The sequence below is a fragment of the Ascaphus truei genome, chromosome 6 (genome assembly GCF_040206685.1).
Source record: "Ascaphus truei isolate aAscTru1 chromosome 6, aAscTru1.hap1, whole genome shotgun sequence".
Classification (NCBI taxonomy): Eukaryota; Metazoa; Chordata; class Amphibia; order Anura; family Ascaphidae; genus Ascaphus; species Ascaphus truei.
This window is the reverse complement of record NC_134488.1, coordinates 133,368,602-133,389,166: the sequence shown is the minus strand read 5'-3', so window position 1 is coordinate 133,389,166 and position 20,565 is coordinate 133,368,602. Positions and strand designations below refer to the sequence as shown.

At 42.8% G+C, this 20,565-nt stretch overlaps 1 protein-coding gene across 2 annotated transcripts in view; it reads right to left on the bottom strand.

Annotated features, from left to right (window-relative positions):
* Positions 1–6,910: 6,910 nt before the first annotated feature.
* LOC142497935 (phospholipase A2 inhibitor gamma subunit B-like) overlaps positions 6,911–20,565 on the bottom strand; it is a 133,294-nt gene continuing 119,639 nt past the window's right edge. For both annotated transcript variants that reach the window (XM_075606400.1, XM_075606401.1), the window contains exons 2-6: positions 19,349–19,557; positions 18,306–18,422; positions 13,537–13,683; positions 9,479–9,628; positions 6,911–7,253 (exon numbers count right to left, since the gene is read on the bottom strand). In XM_075606400.1, the coding sequence (XP_075462515.1) occupies positions 7,135–7,253; positions 9,479–9,628; positions 13,537–13,683; positions 18,306–18,422; positions 19,349–19,400 (585 nt within the window). In that variant the 5' untranslated portion in view covers positions 19,401–19,557 and the 3' untranslated portion in view covers positions 6,911–7,134. The remainder of the gene's footprint in view (positions 7,254–9,478; positions 9,629–13,536; positions 13,684–18,305; positions 18,423–19,348; positions 19,558–20,565) is intronic.

The following is a 20,565-nucleotide window of genomic DNA, read 5'->3' as shown; positions in this document are numbered from 1 at the left end:
CTGTAGGTTTTAATAAAAGTACAGTTTCCACATCCCATGTCAAATCTATACCTAGTACCCCTTTATTAGTGTTCTAATTCTCCCCCAGTATAGAATAATCTTGGGGCATGACCACCAGCTATGTTTAAACGTGCCCGCTTGTCCGCAATTATGCCATCACATGGGGGAAGTTGATGAGAAGAAAGAATGAAGGCGCACAGGTGTGTAATACCATCTGTAAAGGATTTTCAGATTTGTTTCTCTAACCGCTGAGCATCTGGAAGCTCTAGCTATTCTTTCATATATCTCTTCCCAATCTTCCTCCTCCATGGTACTCCCTATATCTTTTTCCCAGTCTGATATATTTTTGCTTGTTTGCCCTCTGTGTTACTGTATCAGTACCTGATAAAACTGGGCGATTGTCCCTTTATGGTATATGCCTGATTGATACAACCTCTCGAAAGTGGTTAGGGGTCTAGTCCAGGTTTACTTGTGGTTGTATCGAGGAAACATAATGATTAAGCTGCATATACTGGAGTGTATGTGTATTAGGGATATCATATATCCCCATTTCCCTAGTTTGCAGGTCCTTTTATTCTGCTTGATATAGACCCACTGTGGTCTTTCTCCCTCCTAATAGAGGTGAATGAGAATTTTAGGCCTAATAGAGGTATATTAGTATTTTATCTGGTAGTGTTAGGCCTTGCGAACAGGTGTCTGCCTCGTCGTGGCTCGCAAGCTTACAACGCTTTGGCCAAAGGGTTAAACTAAATGACCCTATTTCAAGAGAATATATAAGTATTTTACTGTGTATTTCTGTCATGTTGGATGTAGCATTGGGCTTCTCTGTCGTCTGTTGTATACATACAGTATGCCACGCTCAATAGCACTCCTTTTTGACACAAATACATATAAATATTTGTGGGGGCTCAGGGGTTCCCAAAAAGAGCTTGCTGGGGTTCTGTGTTTTATTTTGAACTAAGCAACTTTGAAAAATCCGCCCGCGCTCTTTCGGCTCTGACTCAAGGGGAACACACAATCTGATTGGCTCACCACTTCTTATAGTATTCTCTGCTTCATTCAAAAATAGAAGCAGACTGGACAGCCAATCAGCACATGGAAACTTTCTCAAGCAGCCAACCAGAGCCAAGCCGGGTAGAAAAGCCGGGTCAGTGGGGAATTCGAAATAGCCAAGAGACATACACAAGCCTGGCACATCTCCCCCCCAGCTATCCCAATGCCACCCGCTGGGCAGGCGCCCCTAAGTCTGGCAGAACAAGTGGCATCCCAGAGGACTGCCATTGATCTCCGGACCCAGTACTCCGTCTTTCCCCACTAACCAAATGCTATTCACACCTCTAGGCATCATCTGGCTGCTTTGAACTTCGAAGTCCAGAAGAAATACCGGCACCTATGGGTTTGCACGGGCTGCCTGTTTGGACATCGGTTACGAATGTAAAACACATTGAAATAAATTTTAATAAACACTGAGTCTTCGGGAACCCCTTCAGCTATGTGGGACTTTAGGAGAGGATGTTGGAGTTTGAAAACTAGGAGTCTGGGAGACACTGTATGACCCAAGTGCAACTTACCCCGGGTACCCGAAAATAGTGCGAGTAAGCCGGGGAGAATTATAAGGCCACTGTTAACTTTGTCCCCAGACCTCCTGCAATCAAAATGACTTGCTTTTCACCCCAAACACCTACCTAAGACTTAAACTCCCAAAGTTTGAAGTCTCAAAGGTACAGTGAACAGAACAGGAAAAAAATTTGTCTCTTTATTTCTATCTGCATTATCTCCACAGACACTTTCCCTTTGACTCACGTTGGAATCTCAGAGTCCCCACAACCTTATATACGGTTGGGCACCCACAAACCATATACTGTTTGCGGGTCACTTTGACACTAGCTGGAGTAAAAACCTTAACCTAGGGATTCCTTCAGCTAAAGGAATACATTTTTATCCCTGTGCCTTATTCTCCTTTCCGCGTTGTGCGGAAGCAGGGCGCCCTAGTTTTCTAAAAGGATTTCCATAGCAACTATGTAGAGTTGTTTAACCTAAGTACCAACCCAATGACTGGAATGGTTTCACACCCAGCAGGACACGAAACCAAAACCACGGCTTTTCCAGTGTTAACTGGAATAGTTAACAAGGGTTACCCCATGGTTACCTTAGCTGTTACTAAAGCATTACATGGCAATGTTTTACTACCCATAAAGGTGGCCAAGGGGGTAGGTAGTGTAGTTTAATGTTTCTATTGACCTCTTTCTAGGACTTTTTGATCAGCTAGTCATTTAAACCCATGACTCGTTTCCCGTGGGTTACTAAGGGTTTAATATGTACTGTAATATATTTTAATTACTATGTTATCATCTATTTCAAGTTGTTTTAGTTTATGTATATATAATGGCCAATACATGTGTCATTATATACTGTACATAGGAAACAAAGGGCTATCCCCAGCCTGATAAAATATGAAATATGAAATGAAAACTCCACCGTATAGCATATGCTATACGGTGGAGGTTTCTTGTCGCCTTTTTCACCCACCGTAACTTTAAAATGTGTATGGTAAATCTTACTACCTTGAAAATTGCAGAGCCAGTACAACCAACCTCACACTGATGAGACCCATTAAGGTTGAAAACTGTCTGTGAATGGTTTCTCTGGCTTTGCATCTGATTCCCATGCTGTGCTTAAAAGCTGTGTTAAAAGTGAGCATTAGTTTATAAGGGTTCCATGTCAAAATGGATTTCAGGCAAAAGGTGACACAGGACAGAAAGAATTAGGGGTGGCTGCAAAAGACACAGTACACCGCCTAGAACCCCTTGCAATGCATTTTCCTGTATAGATGATAATTTGTCTGACACCATACAAAAATTACTAGTTTTTTTTTTTTATAATAGGTTGTGTCAATTTAAGCTCAAACACAAAAGAAACATCATTCCTGAAAAAACGCTAACAATACAGTGATTAAAGTATTATCCGGTGTATACATAAGTACAGTTTTAGTGATGAAGAGGCTGTACCTCCTAAGCATAAGAGTACATGTTGCTTTTCATATATCACTAGGGGGTTAACGAAGCAAACCCTGCCCCATATGCAAAACAGTGAAGGTATTTATACTCCCCTTACGTATATTTGGCACCTCCCCATGAGAAACCCTAATGTCGAAACGTACGTCGGGAGACATGACTACGTGGCCGCACTATATTGAAGTCAGTCCTCAAAGGTTCCCCTCTCTGGCTAAGCATCATGCCCCAGACAGAGACCAGAAATCAGCTGGTAGCCAAGCGGGCATTTTTTGCATACAGTATCGGCGATCCGATCCAGCCGTAAAGGAAGCCCTGCACTTTGTGATTATTTCACCCAAAAGTGAATGCAGCACACGAGAGTTCAACAAACCAGACAATTACTATGCTTCATATATATGGGGGTAGTTGGCTTGGATCCAATGTGGTGATTTTCAAATCGCTGTATACACTGGCGACGCTCAGATTAGAAATCAGAAAAATGGCTACCGCTCACCTAAAGTGTCCTATTTTACATATGTGCTGGTAATCAAAAGATAGGGTGCATACAGGAGGGGTATGTACTAGAAAACGGTGAAAGGTCACAGCAGTGGCCTAAAAGATTCCTATTTGCACTCGCTAAACCAGAAATGCTAGGCTGGGAAAGATTCAATCCTTGGAGTAACCTCCATAGCCATACATAAACAATATTAAAATCACATTTATTTAACATATATACAAGAAATCTTAATTATTAAAACGCCACTATGTGGCTCCAGGGGGGCACAGAGAGAAGGGTGAGTCGTCAGTGAGTGCTTATAAACTCATCTGGACAATGAGAAACTCCAATTGAATTCAGGGCAATGTACACATAATATATACTCCTTCTTGAGCTCTCTACAACAGTTCACTGTATGCTAACAGTTCTGCGTATGCCCTATATACTGTGAATGGAAGTCCACAAGGGTAGAGATTGCTGCTGTATTGGTTATCCCCTATGGGTCTATATAGTACTTGTATTTTCAAATCGCTGTATACACTGGTGACGCTCAGATTAGTCATGGCGGGAGTGAATGAGGGCCTGCATTACAGTTTTAGCAGTAGAAGGACAGATGAAAGGGTGTATCTTTGCAATGTTACAGAGGTAAAAATTAGTGGAGTAAAATGTGACCCCTAGGCAGCGTGCGTGTAGTACTGAGTTTCTGATAGTATAGCAAACAGTAATGTATAAGGGGGCCGTAGGGTAAGGCTTAGGAGGAAGTATGAGGAGCTCCGTCTTGGACATGTTAAGTTTGAGTAAGCAGAGGGCCACCCAGGATGATATACAGTGGCAGAAAGACATTGGGAGACTTTGGTCTGTACAGCAGCTTTAAGGTCAGGAGTTTAAATATACATTGTGTGTCATCGACATAGAGGTGATATTTGAACCATAGATATGTTATACTGTTACCTGGAGATAGTGCGTAAACAGAACAGAGAAGATATCCCAGGACAGAGCGTTGTGGTACACACACAGAGAGGTCAACACAGAAGGAGGTGTTAGAAAATAGACAAACGAGACGCTCAAAGTACAATGGGAAAGGTAAGAGGAAATCCAAGGCTAGAGCTCTTTACAGACACTAAGAGTATGGATAATGTGAAGTATACAATAAGAGGGTAGTCTACAGTATCAAAGGAGGCAGAGAGGTCGAGTAATATGAGCAGAGTGTAATGATCATTGTCTTTTGCAGCATGGAGGTCATTAGTTATTTTGATAAGGGCTGTTTCAGTGGAGTGAGCATGCAGAAACCAGATTGTCAAGGTTCTAAGAAAGAATTGGTGGTGAGAAAATAGAGCAATCAAGAGAACACAAGGAGTTCAAGGAGTTTAGAGGCAAAAGGCACCTGCTGTCTCTGCACTGTAAGTCTCTCAGCATTCCACTTAGATTGTAAGCTCCCTGGGGCAGGGATTTCCTTTCCTATTGTCTAACTTTGTTGCATTTTTGTATTATAATTCCCTGTCCTGTAATGTCTCATTAGTAAAGCGCTCAGCGCTATATAACTAAAGATATTTAGAATCATATATACATAGAAAAACAGCACTCCAGTGGTCTCGTATAAAATATACTACAAGATATAGATATAATATTCACTAAAAGATAACAATAAGTAGCGCCAATAAGAATAATAGGTGACATTAAAGTCATTAGTATCTAATGAATGTAACAATAAATAGCCTAAAAATATATATTGTGTCAGATATATAGTAAAACTCCATATATGGGTCCCATTTTTAGAGCATTCCTATAGATATATGAACAGTACACTGAAGACCCCATTCAAAGATATGGAAAAACAAAACCAAGAGTATAAAATGACAAACAGTATAATATAATACCTAAAACCAGGGAGAAACGAAACATTAACACTATAAAGGATGTATGTTCACTAAGTTTAAACAATGATTTAATAATAAAATGGAATAAAACAAGAGGATTAAGTTCTATCACAGAATCATTGAAAGAAAGAGAAATCCTATAGAAAAGAAAAATGAGACAAAGACTATAAATGAGAGTGACATACGTAACCACAAGATTAAACCCAGGTACTGGTTTCAAGAAACTCGTTAAGACCTCCTGGAGTAAGGGTACCCAGGTGATAAATCCAATAGAACTAATTTCTACATAGGTTTTTGAATATATCACCTCTATAGCAGGTGGAGGGTAGATGTTCAAGTCCCATTACAGTGAGCGTCCCTGGGTCTTTATGATGCTTTTTAACTAAGTCTCTCAAAACATTGCGTGTGTTCAAACCTTTTAAAATATTGTGCTTATGTTCAAGGACCGTAGTAACAAGGGAGTATGTGGCCTGCCCCACGTATTGGAGACCACAGGCGCAATACAACAAACAGGTAACAAAAGTGGTCAAACAATTATTCTTACCTCTAACTTTAAATGTTTCCCCATTATGAAAAGAACAAAAACTGCCTTCAAGATACGGATATTTGCAAGTGTGGCTGTGTGAGTGCGTTGGTCTGTCTGCTCGAGAGAGAGGTCGTCCCGCTACCTGTGGTGCAGTGAGGAGGGGAGACTTCCTTTGCTCTTATAGGACTGTCTCAATAACTGGCACCTCTGGATTCGGTTGCCGGTGTATGGAATACAGTTAGGGGGTTCCTGTCACCCTTGTGACAGTACGGCAGGTGCCTCTGGACCCCTGTTTCCGGTTGTGTATATATTTGGACACTTACTTGGGTTTCCCGTGGAGAAGTCCCCTGATGTCCAGGTGATGTTGCCTTGTGATTATATGACTCCGAAAAGCTTTTAATTATTCGCTGTTTTGTAAGTGCATTTACTGGTCCAACTTTTAATATTAAATTGTAAAACTTGTATGCGCTATGAAGCGCGCACCTTCTTTTTTCTTTTTAAGATATAATATTCACTAATATCATTTTGTAGTATTTTTTCTACAAGATCATTGGAGTGTAATTATTTTATGAACAAGTATCAATAATCCAGCTAAATTACCATTGGACAGATGTGCAATACCCCTCTCACTATTATCACTCATAGTTCAGCCCATGGCTTATATCTGACTGTCACACTCGCTCAGATTTTCATCAGAGATAATCTGTAAGATGCCCTTCCCTCCCACCTTCCTAAATATGTTACAATGTTAAACTGATTCCAAGGATTCTGATCTGGGATCTTCGTGTTTGAAAAATATAATACCAAAACGTCAGGAAAAAAATCCTTCCTTTCAATGATATTTCGTATGCAAGAAGCATATCATCCCAATTTAACCTCTCAAATTAAATTTGCAATGCTCCAGTAAATGAACCCAGCACACACACTCAAACACTTGAATTTTGGTATTTATTTATTTGATATGAGATTTTGCTTATGGAATCTTTGGTTACTTTCTAACTTTGTGGTTCCTATAAAAGGATTATGATATCATAACTTGTGTTCTGGCAAAGCTTCTTGTCTGACTGATACAAAGGTATCAATAATAATACATTGATTTACAATTGTTATTGTTTATTGTTATTATCATTGCAATAATTCCATTCCCAGCGCTTGTATCAATAACCCAAATAAAATGCTTTTCTACATTTCTGTCATTATTGCAGTTTTTGGTAGACTGGGGGATCTGTCGTCTTTCTGTAGTTAGGTGCAATGAAAGACAGATCTGGATATTTCTTCAAAACCAATAATTAGATCAAAGCCAAACTCACATATCGAGGGAGACAGGCAGCCTTTCTCTGAATATTGCATTTCTGCTCCACCTGCAGAGACAACACAATTCACACATCATGTAATGAAGAATATCCAGCATCATGAATTTGTGCATTAACCATGACAACATGTTACATGCAAGAGGTTTGTTAACTGCAACTCTTACATTAGTTTCTTGATTTCACTTCTGTAACTGTGCTGGTGAACAAGAAAACTAGTGTAGGTATTGTGAAAAAAGAGACAATAATATCATGAACAAACTTCTTCCAAGAAAAGATAAAAAGATTATGGTCCATATTTACTAAGTGGTGCTATTCCATAATACATGTTGTGGCACCAACATACATATATTAGTCCCATTAAAAGGAATTGGTTGGATTGTGACTTATGGAATACCACTGTTTAGATTATACGGCCCAATGTGCCCTTCAACAAAAAGAGAAGCATATCGAAAAACTACGCTGCTACTGTATAAAGCAGAGAACCCTGCAGTTGTTCCCTCGGGGTGTCTGTAGGAGGTGGAAGTTGATGGGAGATGAGGAGCATGCAGCTCAGATTCTGTATCAGGAGTTCAGGGACAACTCTGCTCTAAGTACATTAGGGACCTGGGTGGAGGTTAGGACTCCCAAAAGCAAAGTTACTGGGGAAAACGTGATTATATTGTGTGATATCTGCCTGCTATCAGAGATATAAATATAGCCAACAGTGAGAGTAACCTGCAGCTTCCATCCTGTCTCTACTTTCCTTTCCAAGTAATAACCAGACCTCTCCATGCACAGCACCACCCCAGACAGTGAGACGTCTTTCCCCCAGGTCTGTCTTTCCTTGGTTTTGCCCCCGGTGGCAGAAGGTGCGCGGCCGTGTATCACACAAATAGTAAATACGCAGGTACTAAAAGGGTCAGTCGGACAGGCTGCCTCATAACGTACTGCAGCCTGAAGACACATACAACTGTGGCAATGTTCCGCATGAGAAGCTAATTAAGATAAATTACACATAATCGGAAATAGGAGGGTCAGCACGATTATTGTCAAACTACAAAGGGCCTCATTCAGAAAGCGTTCATAAGCCACTTATCAAGCACTTATCACCCAAAATGACTATCATAAAAAAAATCACAGAGGCAGCGGTGATAAGCCACTTATCACCACTATTCGGCATGTTCATAAACTTGTGCAATTCTAGTAGCAGTGATTTGGCTATGAACGCCTATCACCGCTCTAGAATGGTGATTTTATCACAAAATTCTCACGCCAGAAAAAGTTGGCTTAAAGGTGTTGGAAACCTGCAGAGAAGCGGCGAGATGGGACTTAGAAATAAAATGCCTTTTCCTGCATAGGATTGATGCCGGGAATCTCTGGAGCTGATATCCATTCATATTAGCACCGGAGACCCCTTGTATGAATCCTGTCAAATAAAAATGCATTTACAGTAAACTTCATTACCATAGCGGATAGCCTCAGGGACACCCGACTTCCCGAGATATAGGCCCCGTTATGGGGTGCCAGTATCTCCCATGCGTCACGTGACCATGGGAATAAAATGCATAGAAGATACCGGCACAACATAACAGGGCCTTTATCTCGGGAAGAATGGGGTCCCTGAGACTGAAATCAATGGGGATCAGCTCAGGAGACCCCCTGCTCATCTAAACTATTAACAAAATTAAAATTTACACATAAATTTCGGGCGATATTTGCACAGGGAGAGACGGCTCTCTCAGAGCAGCTCTCTCTGCAGCAGATACAACTCGCCAGGTAAGGCCTTTTCAGAGGATTCCCGGCTTATCACCCGTTTTGTGAATTTTGCTGTGACAGGTAATGAAGGCTTTCTGATACCGTGATAGCAACGCTCATAAAAAGGGTGATTTAAATGGTCCGGTGATTTTTTTTATGAACCTTCTCTGAATGAGGCCCAAAGTGTTTTAATTCATGATAATTTAAAGACTGAAGCTTACATTTAGTTGTAAGTATATAATTTACCTATCAAAATTGAGGTCAGCTTTTAGTTTTGAAGTGTCCTTCTGAGTCCTCCCATATCATCCTACTGATAAAACCCTTAATCTCCCGCTTCCCCTTAATAGCCTTTGCACCTTGTAACCGCCTATTCCAATATGCCCAAAATACATTATGTACCAGGTGTGATGCAGGAAGTGGAAAGTGATTAAGCAAGTTACTTGAATATCAGTCAAATCATATACTGTTATAGACATTAGGTGTAGGAAAGGTCTCATCACCCACTTTTTTAATACTCCTTTGAGGACTGTACTGATTACCTTGATCTCTGGCTGTACCGATGTAGGTGTAGCATCTGTCCTCTTTATGTTTGCATACTAGGGTTTGGTCGCTGATACACTCCTCCAAGCTATTACCTTTAAAGCAGTCTGGGCAAACATTTCCATTGGGTTTTTCATTATCAGGAGGCACTAAGAATGAATGAAGGAAACGGTTAGATTTCTTTATAATATATACATTTGTTTTATTTTGTACACAAACATACAGTATTGTTTGGAACTGTATCAAAAGCCTTTGCAAAATCTAAGTAGACCACATGAACAGCAGTACCTGGGTCTAAATTCCTACTTACCTCCTCAAATAAACTAATAAGGTTAGTTAGGCATGACCCATAATGACGGGAAGGGGTAACCAGGCTATATAATAAAGGTCAAGCCTGTTTTGGTTACCCCTGCTCCGTGAATAAGGGTTCAAGAGAGTTAGCTCTTGGATCCAGTAAAAGTGTACTATGGCATTGAACTGTGTTTGCAAAACTGTAATATTTTTTTCCTGTGTGTTTTCCCCTTTCCGGGCATGCCATCAAGCAGGGATTGCTAGTGTATGAGTTTCAAGTGGGGTTCTGTGGAGGAACCGTTGTCTGAATGTGCCTAGGAGGTTGGGGTCCAGAGTTACCGGTCCCCAAATAAATGTGTCCGGGAATCATGCCTGATTGTCAGATACATGTAGACACATTGTCCCGGCAATAACTCCCCTTGAAAACATAAGCACCATTACATTTTTCCTTTTCTGTTCCCTGTACCCTGAGACTCAGAGTTTATTAAAGTGCATTTTAATGTTTTAACATTCGGAACCGATGTCCAAACAGGCATCCCATGAAAACCCATAGGCTCCGGTATGTCTGTTGTACATCGCAGTTCAAAGCAGCCAGAGGATGCCCAGAGGTGTGAACACTGTTTAGTTAGCGGGGAAAGGCGGAGTTCTAGGTCCGGAGATCAATGGATGTCCTCCGGGATGCAACTTTTTCTGCCAGACTTAGGGGTGTCTGCCCAGCCGGTGGTATTGGGATAGCTGGGGGGAGCTGTGGCAGGCTTGCGCATGTCTCTTGGCTATTTCAAATTTCACACAGACCGGGCTTTTCTACCCGACTTAGCTCGGATTTGCTGCTTGAGAAAGTTCCCACGTGCTGATTGGCTGTCTGGTCTGCTTCAATTTTATGAATGAATCAGAAAATACTATAATAAGTGATGAGCCAATCAGATTGTGTGTTCCCATTGAGTAAGAGCCGTAAGAACACCGGCAGGCTTTTTAAAGTTGCTTAGCTTGAAATAGCAAGTCAACCGGCTTCGATTTCAAGCCTGAAATGTCTGCCTGCCAGAGACTAAGTTCCGAATTTTGCGCTCAAGTTCTCATAAAAGTATGTAGCGGTCATGGCTGGGATTTAATGCCGATTTCGGTTCCAGGAGATTCATGCTGACTCATGGTCAAGAGGGACAGAGTTTTCAGAAACGAACGTAGCGGTCGTGGCTGGGGTTTTATGCCGATTTGAGTTCCAGGAGATTCCGATAAGTCCCGGTAAGGGTAAAACTCTCCCTTAGGGTTCCCTGCACCTAGGAAAGTCTAGTTTTTGACCCAGAGAAATAACCTGGTCTCCTTTGACACCTATCGTTTATAAATTTATGCTAACTATTCTCAAATCATTGTGTTTTCCATTAGGTATTCCTGAATATTACCCCTTACTAAACCTTCAACAAGCTTCCCCACTATTGATGTCAGGCTGACAGGTCTGATATATGCCATCAGGGCCAGGTGCCTAATTTACTTTAATTTTATTAAGTCGTCTATGAACTTCTTCCTCGGTTAACCAATTGTTAGTTAATAAAGAGGTTGTGTTTCCTCCTGTGGCACTACTATTGCAATTGATTCTTCCGTGGTTAATACTGAGGATTTTTTTTTTTCTTCCTTATTTATGTATGTACAGTATGTATATCTTTATTTATATAGCACCATTAATGTACATAGCGCTTCACAGTAGTAATACATGTGACATTCATATAAATAACAAATAATACAAACTATTTACAATTTGCATGTCCATCTCACACTGAAAGGGTCATATATTTTCTTTTCTCGTTTTTTTGTTATTAAGATACTTAAAGAACTTTTTAGGGCTGATTTTATTTTCTATTGCAATCCGTTTTTCATTATCCATTTTTGCTAATTTGATTGGCCTTTAGCAACTTTTATTACATTCCTTATAATTCTGATACGATGTCTCTGTCCCTTCTGACTTCAAGTATCTAAACGCCTGCCTCTTCTTGTCCATTTCCTCCCTTACCTGTTTATTTACTGCAGTACACAGGCGGCACACTTTATCCGAGTGCGGCTCATTCCGCAAGCCGGGAAATGTCCCGGCTTGCGAGCCGCACTCCCTCAGCGTGCCGCGCATCACCGATGCGCGGTCACGCATCATCGGGTGCCTGTCCCTCCCCGAGGGAGCCCTGGTGTCGCGTGGATGTCACGACGGCGGCGGGACGTTCCGGGGGACCCGGCGGACCCGGTAAGGAGAGGGGGAAGCCCAGATCGGCGGGCCTCTCCTCCGAGGCTTCGGCGCGCGCCCGGCACCCTCCGGCGCGCGCCAGGTTACTGCTGCGGCCGAGAACGGGCAAATGTTCTAATAAACTCGGCCGCAGCAGTAACATTGATTTAGACATATTCGTTTAAATTTATTACCCAAGGGTGCCTTTTAACAATGTTTTAAAGACTAGGCATTTATCTTTCACATTTTTTCCCTGCAAAAACATCATCCCGATGTATTACTTGTAGATTATTCCTCAATTTATTAATATCTGCCTTTCTAATTGTTAAAGTCTTTGTTGAACCCAAGTAATGTGTTTTTTGATAATTATTTTAAAATGTGACCATGTTATGATCACTGTTACCCAAATGTTCCCGAATTGAATATGTGTTATTACTTCTACATTGTTTGATATTACCAAACCCAGTATTGCCCCTCTCCTGGTTGGTTCCTCAAAAATGTGGGCCATATAATTGTCTTTAAGCACCGCCAAAAACCTGTTTTCTTTCATGTAATGCTAATCTCATTGTCCCAGTCCATGTCTGGATAACTAAAATCACCCATTATGCAACCAATTAACTTATGAGGAGAGGCTAACTAAATTAGATTTATTTACATTAGAAAAGAGGCGTCTAAGAGGGGATATGATAACTATATACAGTACAAATATATTCGGGGACAGAACAAGATGCTTTCAAAAGAACTATTCATCCTAAGGGCAATACAAAGGACACGGGGGCATCCCTTTAGGTTGGAGGAAAGTGTAGAGGCAACGAAGGCCTATCCCACCCCAAGTTTGAGACAGAGCTGCCCCATGATGTGTTGGTGAACTTATGAAAAATACCATCCCGGATCTCTTGCCCCGGGGGTCACTGAGTAAGGCCAAGTTATGGTCATTCTGTTCCACCGAATATCCGCCTCCGTGTGGGGTGGCCTCCAGCTGGAACGTCCCACCATTAGATAGTCTCTGAGATGAGGGCCTGGTCTGGTCCCTGATGCAGGCCACGCACACCGCGTGCATCCACTAACAAGCTAAGGGGTGCGTTCCTATCTGAGGTGCCTTCCCCATAGCACCACAAGCTAGAGATGGTCGGGCCTAGGCTAGGAACTGAAGGGGGATACTCTGGCCTAGTCCAGCGGAGCAGTTCTCCCTGGACCTTACATATCCCCTTGCTGTCCTGCTCCCAACTCCCCAACTGCTCTAACTGGCCTAACTGTTATCCTGTTCTAGCTGTTATAAATGCAGCAGTCTTATTGGTTGCCAGGCAACATGTGGTCTGCAGCCCTTCAGGCCTGCTCACCAGCTCACAATCTCCCTGCAGCAACCACACAGCCACCCCCTCACGTAGCCGGGAGGTAAGAGGGAGACCTGGCTACATACTTAATGGACATTCCCTGTATAAACATGTTTTCATCATTTTGATTCAATATTGAGTGCAGTAGTTTGGTAAAGTTTTTTTTCTTATACATTTTTCATTCAGTTGTATTTTTTATTATATGTCTCTTAATAGTCAGTGCACTTACTGTCATAGTTATAGGTGTTGCAGTTATCCCCAGAGCAGCATTTGAAGTTCTCACGTAGAAGTAACTTCTCGTTTTTTAAATAGCCTCTAGTGCCACACGGTATTTCTCCAGCACAACCCTTAGCAATTGAATGGAATATTTTTCCATCTGTGAGAATAATTTGGGAAATGAGAAGTCAATGTCCATATTAATTGCTAAAGAGATCTGGGCTCCACACTCACAGCATTGGAAAATTATCTCCAAATGATCTAAAATCTCAACTATTCCACCACATGCAAATTAAAGAAAGCGCAACATGTCATCTACATTTGAGGAACTCTCTCACACTTAGGGCCTCGTGCACTAAGCCCCGGAAAAAAATATCAGCAGGGTTTTGAACTCGCCATGTTTTTGCAGAGTTGTTCTCACGGTATGCAGAAAGGCCGAATACCTGTGAGAGCTACATTTGCAAACATGGCGAGTTGTCGGTGGCGAGACGATCTGCCTTGCGAGAAGGGCTCACCCGGCGAGATCTGTTTGCAGCAGGAAGAGATTCGCCTGCAGCAGAAAGAGATCCGTCTCTCTCTGCGCAAATCCCGCCGGAAAAAAATATATTTTAAAATAAACATTTTATTCATAGTGTAGATGTGCAGGGGGTCTCCGGAGCAGAACCGTGCCGGTTTGAGGTCCGGGGATACAGGCCCCGTTATGGGGGGTCGGTATCCCTCTGCTTTGAGATGTCCTGATCACGTGGGATGTAAACAAAGCAGAGGGATACCGGCACACCATAACGGGGCCTGTATCCCGGGAAGCAGGGGGTCCCCGGACCTAAAACCAACGCGGTTCTGCTCCGGAGACCCCCTGCACATCTACACAATTCTCAAAAGACACATATCAATAAACAATAATTCATTACCGTAGCGGATAGCCTCTATGGTAATGAAGCTGCATTGATGTCATTTTTATTAATAGTGTGTGGGTGTGTGTGTTGTGTATTGCAATGTTTATTGGGGGGGCAATTGTCCCCAATAAATATGCTATTGTGCCTTTAATGTATTTTTATTAATAGTGTGCGGGAGCAGGGGGTCTCCTGAGCTGAACCTCGTTGATTTCTTGCTCAGGGACCCCCTGCTTCACGAGTTACAGGACATTTTTATAGCGTCCACATCGTGTGACATGTAAACAATGGAGGAGATACAGCACCCCATATCTGAGCCTGTAACTTGGGAAGCAAGGGGTCCCTGAGCCAGAAATCAAAGCGATTCTGCTCAGGAGACCCCCTGCTCCCGCACACTATTAATAAAAATACATTAAATCAGCTTCATTGCCTTAACGGCTATTGGCTAAAGCATTGAAGGGGTTAAGGCACAATAACATGTTTGTTGGGGACAATTAAATAAGCATTGCAATATACAACACACCCACCCCCTGTGCCCCCAACAACCCCTATAACCCCCTAACACACATAACATATCCTCATTTATTTGGATGCACAGGAATTATACTATAGGCCGGAGGTGGCCCTCAGGTGGTCCCTGCTTGCCTGCAGTATCAATTCTGTGCCCCAAAAAAATAAATTAAAAATACATAAATACTTTGAAATAAATATACCCCCCCTGCATCCTAACACATACAATACAGTAATGGTCAAAATTACAATTATCCACATTTCTGTTGATGGTTATATTGCTATGTATTATGCGTTCCCAAGCAGGGCATTGGTGTTTCACCAGGGGAGAATGTAGCCTGGATCCGCCTTGTCCCCCCGTAAGCCCCTGGCCTCCCGGTGCGGGTGCGCTTTTCAGCAGAGGCAGGAGGGGGCAGGTCCCGACAGTGTTTGGGGTATAGGTAGGGCGAACAAGTCGCTGGCAGCTCCCATAATAGGGCGTCGCCATCTTCCGTGTGGTCGCGCATGCTCAGAGCAGATAGCTATGTTGCAGTGGCCATTTTGGTGCACCATGCGCATGTGCAGAGGGGTACACAGGCGGCCATTATGTCCAAATGCCCAGCAGGGGGACTACAACACCCAGCAGTCACCGGGGCTACTAGATCACATAGTGCGCAACAGCCAATCGGGCTGCAGCAATCCTGTGCGGGCAGATAGATACTTTTGGCTCGCTGAGGACCACGCCAGTCGGAGTTGGGAAGCAGCTAGGGTAGGTTGTATATGTGCAGGTATCTGTGGCACCTGCACTAGGCCAAAGACCCCCTAGGACCCAGCTATGCCCTGACTCCCCTGTGCAGCTTGTGGTTGCTGCAGGAACAGGAGAAAAAACAAATAGGTAGCGCTATATCCCACAGTGAGCTGGCAGCCGGTGATATAACCCTGACCCCTAGTCAGGCTATAGAAGTGGAAAAGAAGTTATATCAGTGGCGCTCAACACTGTAATGATCAAAGCAATTCTAATAGATATTATAAAATATATATTATAAAATATACAACCAGAGCCACGGAAATCGCCCGTCCGATTGGATGCTCCACGTGGTAAGGGTGAACATGTAAATATACAAAGAAATCAAATCATAGCATAATACTGTAAAACATACACATACATAAACAAACAACACTTAACAGACGCTGAGAACAACAGGTAACTACTCACAATGGCATTTAATATGGCATATCATTAATATCATAAAATACACTTATTACACATAAAATAGTACATAAAAACATATATTAGGTTCAGGCAAGATTCTCCAACTCGGGTGGGGGTACCTGCTTACCGAAAACAGGATGTAATCAGGCAATGGATAATTCAAAGAGTATCCCCTCTTATGGATAGCAGCTGCTGCTGTTGCTGCTGCTGTTGTTAACACCTGGGCTCAGACGAGGAGTCTCTTATGGGCAGGGACAGGTTTTTCCAGCTAGCTGCGTCTGCCTCAGTCCTCTCCCAGCACTGCAGAAGCTCCAGGACCACACACACAGATACTTCCTGGTCTGCCCGGGCCACGTGCACCAAACACAGCAATGCTGAAATGTTGGATATTCCTACGCCAGCATTTGATTTACCACAGCTCACAGCTCACAGCTCCCAGCTTCGGAAGGGTACAGCACTCACACCCGAGTGGTAGGGACCTCACAGAACCACCCTACGCGTTTCGAAAGTCTTGCTTTCTTCCTCAGGGGTAAAAAGTACCTTACTTTTTACCCCTGAGGAAGAAAGCAAGACTTTCGAAACGCGTAGGGTGGTTCTGTGAGGTCCCTTCCACTCGGGTGTGAGTGCTGTACCCTTCCGAAGCTGTGAGCTGTGAGCTGTGAGCTGTAAGCTGTGGTAAATCAAATGCTGGCGTAGGAATATCCAACATTTCAGCATTGCTGTGTTTGGTGCACGTGGCCCGGGCAGACCAGGAAGTATCTGTGTGTGTGGTCCTGGAGCTTCTGCAGTGCAGGGAGAGGACTGAGGCAGACGCAGCTAGCTGGAAAAACCTGTCCCTGCCCATAAGAGACTCCTCGTCTGAGCCCAGGTGTTAACAACAGCAGCAGCAGCAGCAGCAGCAGCAGCAGCAGCAGCAGCAGCAGCTATCCATAAGAGGGGATACTCTTTGAATTATCCATTGCCTGATTACATCCTGTTTTCGGTAAGAAGGTACCCCCACCCGAGTTGGAGAATCTTGCCTGAACCTAATATATGTTTTTATGTTCTATTTTATGTATAATAAGTGTATTTTATGATATTAATGATATGCCATATTAAATGCCATTGTGAGTAGTTACCTGTTGTTCTCAGCGTCTGTTAAGTGTTGTTTGTTTATGTATGTGTATGTTTTACAGTATTATGCTATGATTTGATTTCTTTGTATATTTACATGTTCACCCTTACCACGTGGAGCATCCAATCGGACGGGCGATTTCCGTGGCTCTGGTTTTATATTTTATAATATATATTTTATAATATCTATTAGAATTGCTTTGATCATTACCGTGTTGAGCGCCACTGATATAACTTCTTTTCCTCCTCCTCTGCTGCAGGAACAGGGCCATAGATAGGGACAGATAGGGAAACTGCCCCTTTAGAACCAGAGCATTGGGACAAAGCAAGGACATGGCGGCATCCTGGATCAGGGTGATCTGGGACCAGATCATCCATCTGTGCTACAGAGACTATTAAAGGTGGTACCATCCATGAGGGACACACTACCGTATCCGTGGATCTCATCTTCATATGCGCGCCCGGGTGTGGACACACCCGGCAAGTACCCAACATATCACGTTCACCACCTCAACCTTAGTGGGGCAGCGATGTCGCACATATTTCGGTGAGTTGGCTCTTGGGGGACACTGGTATGGGCCGGTGCCTGGAGCACCTCAGTACATTGGGGCAAACCCCATCGGGGTGTGGACACGCTGTTGAGGAGTCACGGTGAGCGGTTATATCCTGCGAGGTCTGTGAGGGTGTATCTTATTCTCATTATTGGTTTATGCTGTGTATAGTAAACTGTTATGCTTTCCACGTGGGCATTCTTTATTGTCTTGTAAAGGGTCACTCCACATAGTAGAATCCCATTGCAGGTGGAGGCGCTACAGAGCAATCACTCAGGTATACCCCAGGTTCTCAGCAGCAGAGATTCAGATCTCCTGTACGCCACAGGTATAGCACACACATATACCGTAGCCACATCTCCCAAGGGGTGGGGAAAGTGTGCTACATATTCACAGTATTACATGTGCATTATGTTACTAACGCACACAATATTATCTGCATTATTTACAAGAGCGCGTGTGACCTAAAACTACAACTCCCGTTCCCTTAGCACAGGACCACCCACCGTTACAGACTTGCACTTACCCATATTTGTATATTCAGAAATCACAAAGCATTGTGACTCCCCCTTGCAGGACACGGACTCTCCTTCACATGTGTCACCGTTGCGGTTGAGGCACTTAAGGCACCTGCTGCCATGAGCTGGAAGAGGATAATATTGATTATTTGTCTTCATGCATTATCATTTCAATCCAAAAATCCAACAGTGACCTTATTGTTTCTATTGAAAGTATAGGATACATGGAGCAATCCGAGGACTAATTAATATATCAATAGATAAATGTGGTGAGACGGAAACAGCGGAAGGACCACAATCCCTCCCAAAATGTAAATCACACAAGGGGTAACATTGTATCTCAGAATCAATATATAGCAGAATAGGCGGAAAGAATCAATAGTCACAAAAGCTCTCAAATGCCCGTAAAGAATAGTGATACATGTCCCAGGAATACGGGGTAGCCTGAGAGGGAGGAGTCTTTAGCACATTTGTACATACACTTTGTCCTGAGATCATTGAAGCGCCACTTTGTCTGCACTACAGAGTATCCTGTGGTTACTCTTTTATATAGGTTAATACAGATCTTTTTGGCTTAACCTCTGTGTTTGTATTTTTATTTATATACCATTGAGTGCTGGGAACCTACCGTAGTTGTGAGTTCTTATTATATATAGTGTTACATTGTTTCATTTTATCTAGTGATTTCAGAAGTAACATTATCTACGATGCATACATATATATGCACCCAACCTATAAACCCCACCTTTCACCATTATCAACCTGCACATAGCACTGCCACTGCACCAAGGGATTCTGGGAAATGACATACAGTTGAGCACACAGTGCCAACTTTTGCTTCAAAACCATTAACATGGTTCCCTATAGGCTTAAGCTTGCTGCATGGTCACAGCTTTGAGCACAGCCTGGGTTAAGATGGATAGTCAGCAAACCCACCCACAGACAGACTGTTTCAACCTTAATGGTCTCCTCAGAAGAGTGATTATATATATATATATATATATATATATATATATATATATGTTATTATAGTAGGAAGAAGCCGCCTTACCTGTGGTGGTTAGAGCGCAGAACACGACGATATACAGGATTAAGGAGAACATATTGATAGAGAAACTTGTTGGACACTGATCTCTGATAGTATCCTGCTTGCGTGGCTGAGCAATCCGTGGTAGGTATCGAAGGGAATTTTGCTACTCTTTGACAATGTGGATAACCCAATAGTAATCTCTTGATCTCCTTTGATCCAGTAATGGTTAACTTGAATTGAAAAAGTAAACAGGAAAAGGCAGCTGGATCAGTATACTGTATGCAAGGTGACAAAATGACCCACTGGGAAATGTAGTGTACGTGTTATACTAACACAGCCTCACTGGCCCAGTGGCTGCTCTGAGCAGTTCAGAAAAAGCCACCACATTACTCCTAATCATTAAATGTCAGTGATTTTATGCCATTTTCAAATATTCTGTAATGTAAAATAGTTTTAAAAGTTTTTCTCTTCATAATGATCTTGATACATGTACAGACGGGGAGCGAGGGTTATTTTAACCTCTGCGTGTAATGCTTGGATACTGTATGTTGTAATATTCAGCAGTATCACTGAATGCCTCTCTGGAATATTATCCTGGATGGCCATCCGCCGACTGAAACGTAACATGCCAAAAACAGAGCTCCTTATACTTCCTCCTAAACCTGGCCCTACTACCTCCTTCCACATTACTATTGGAAATACGATCATTCACCCAGTAGCCCAAGCACGCTGCCTAGGGTTACACTTGATTCCTCTCTCTCATTCTCCTCTCATATTCAAAACGTTTCTACAACTTGTCGCCTTTTCCTCCGCAATATCTCAAAGATACGCCCTTTCCTCTGTGACTCGCCTGCTAAAACTCTGACTCAGGCCCTCATTCTCTCACGTCTCGATTACTGCAACCTCCTGCTGGCCGGCCTTCCTGCCTCTCACCTGTCTCCCCTACAATCTATCCTAAACGCTGCTGCCAGAATCACTCTACTCTTCCCTAAATCTGTCTCTGCATCTCCCCTCCTGAAATCCCTCTCCTGGCTTCCGATCAAATCCCGTATCTCACACTCAATTCTCCTCCTCACTTTTAAAGCTTTACATTCTTCTGCCCCTCCTTACATCTCAGCCCTAATTTCTTGCTATGCACCATCCCGACTCTTGCGTTCTTCTCAAGGATGTCTTATTTCTACCCCCTTTGTTTCTAAAGCTCTCTCCCGCCTTAAACCTTTCTCACTTTCTGCCCCACA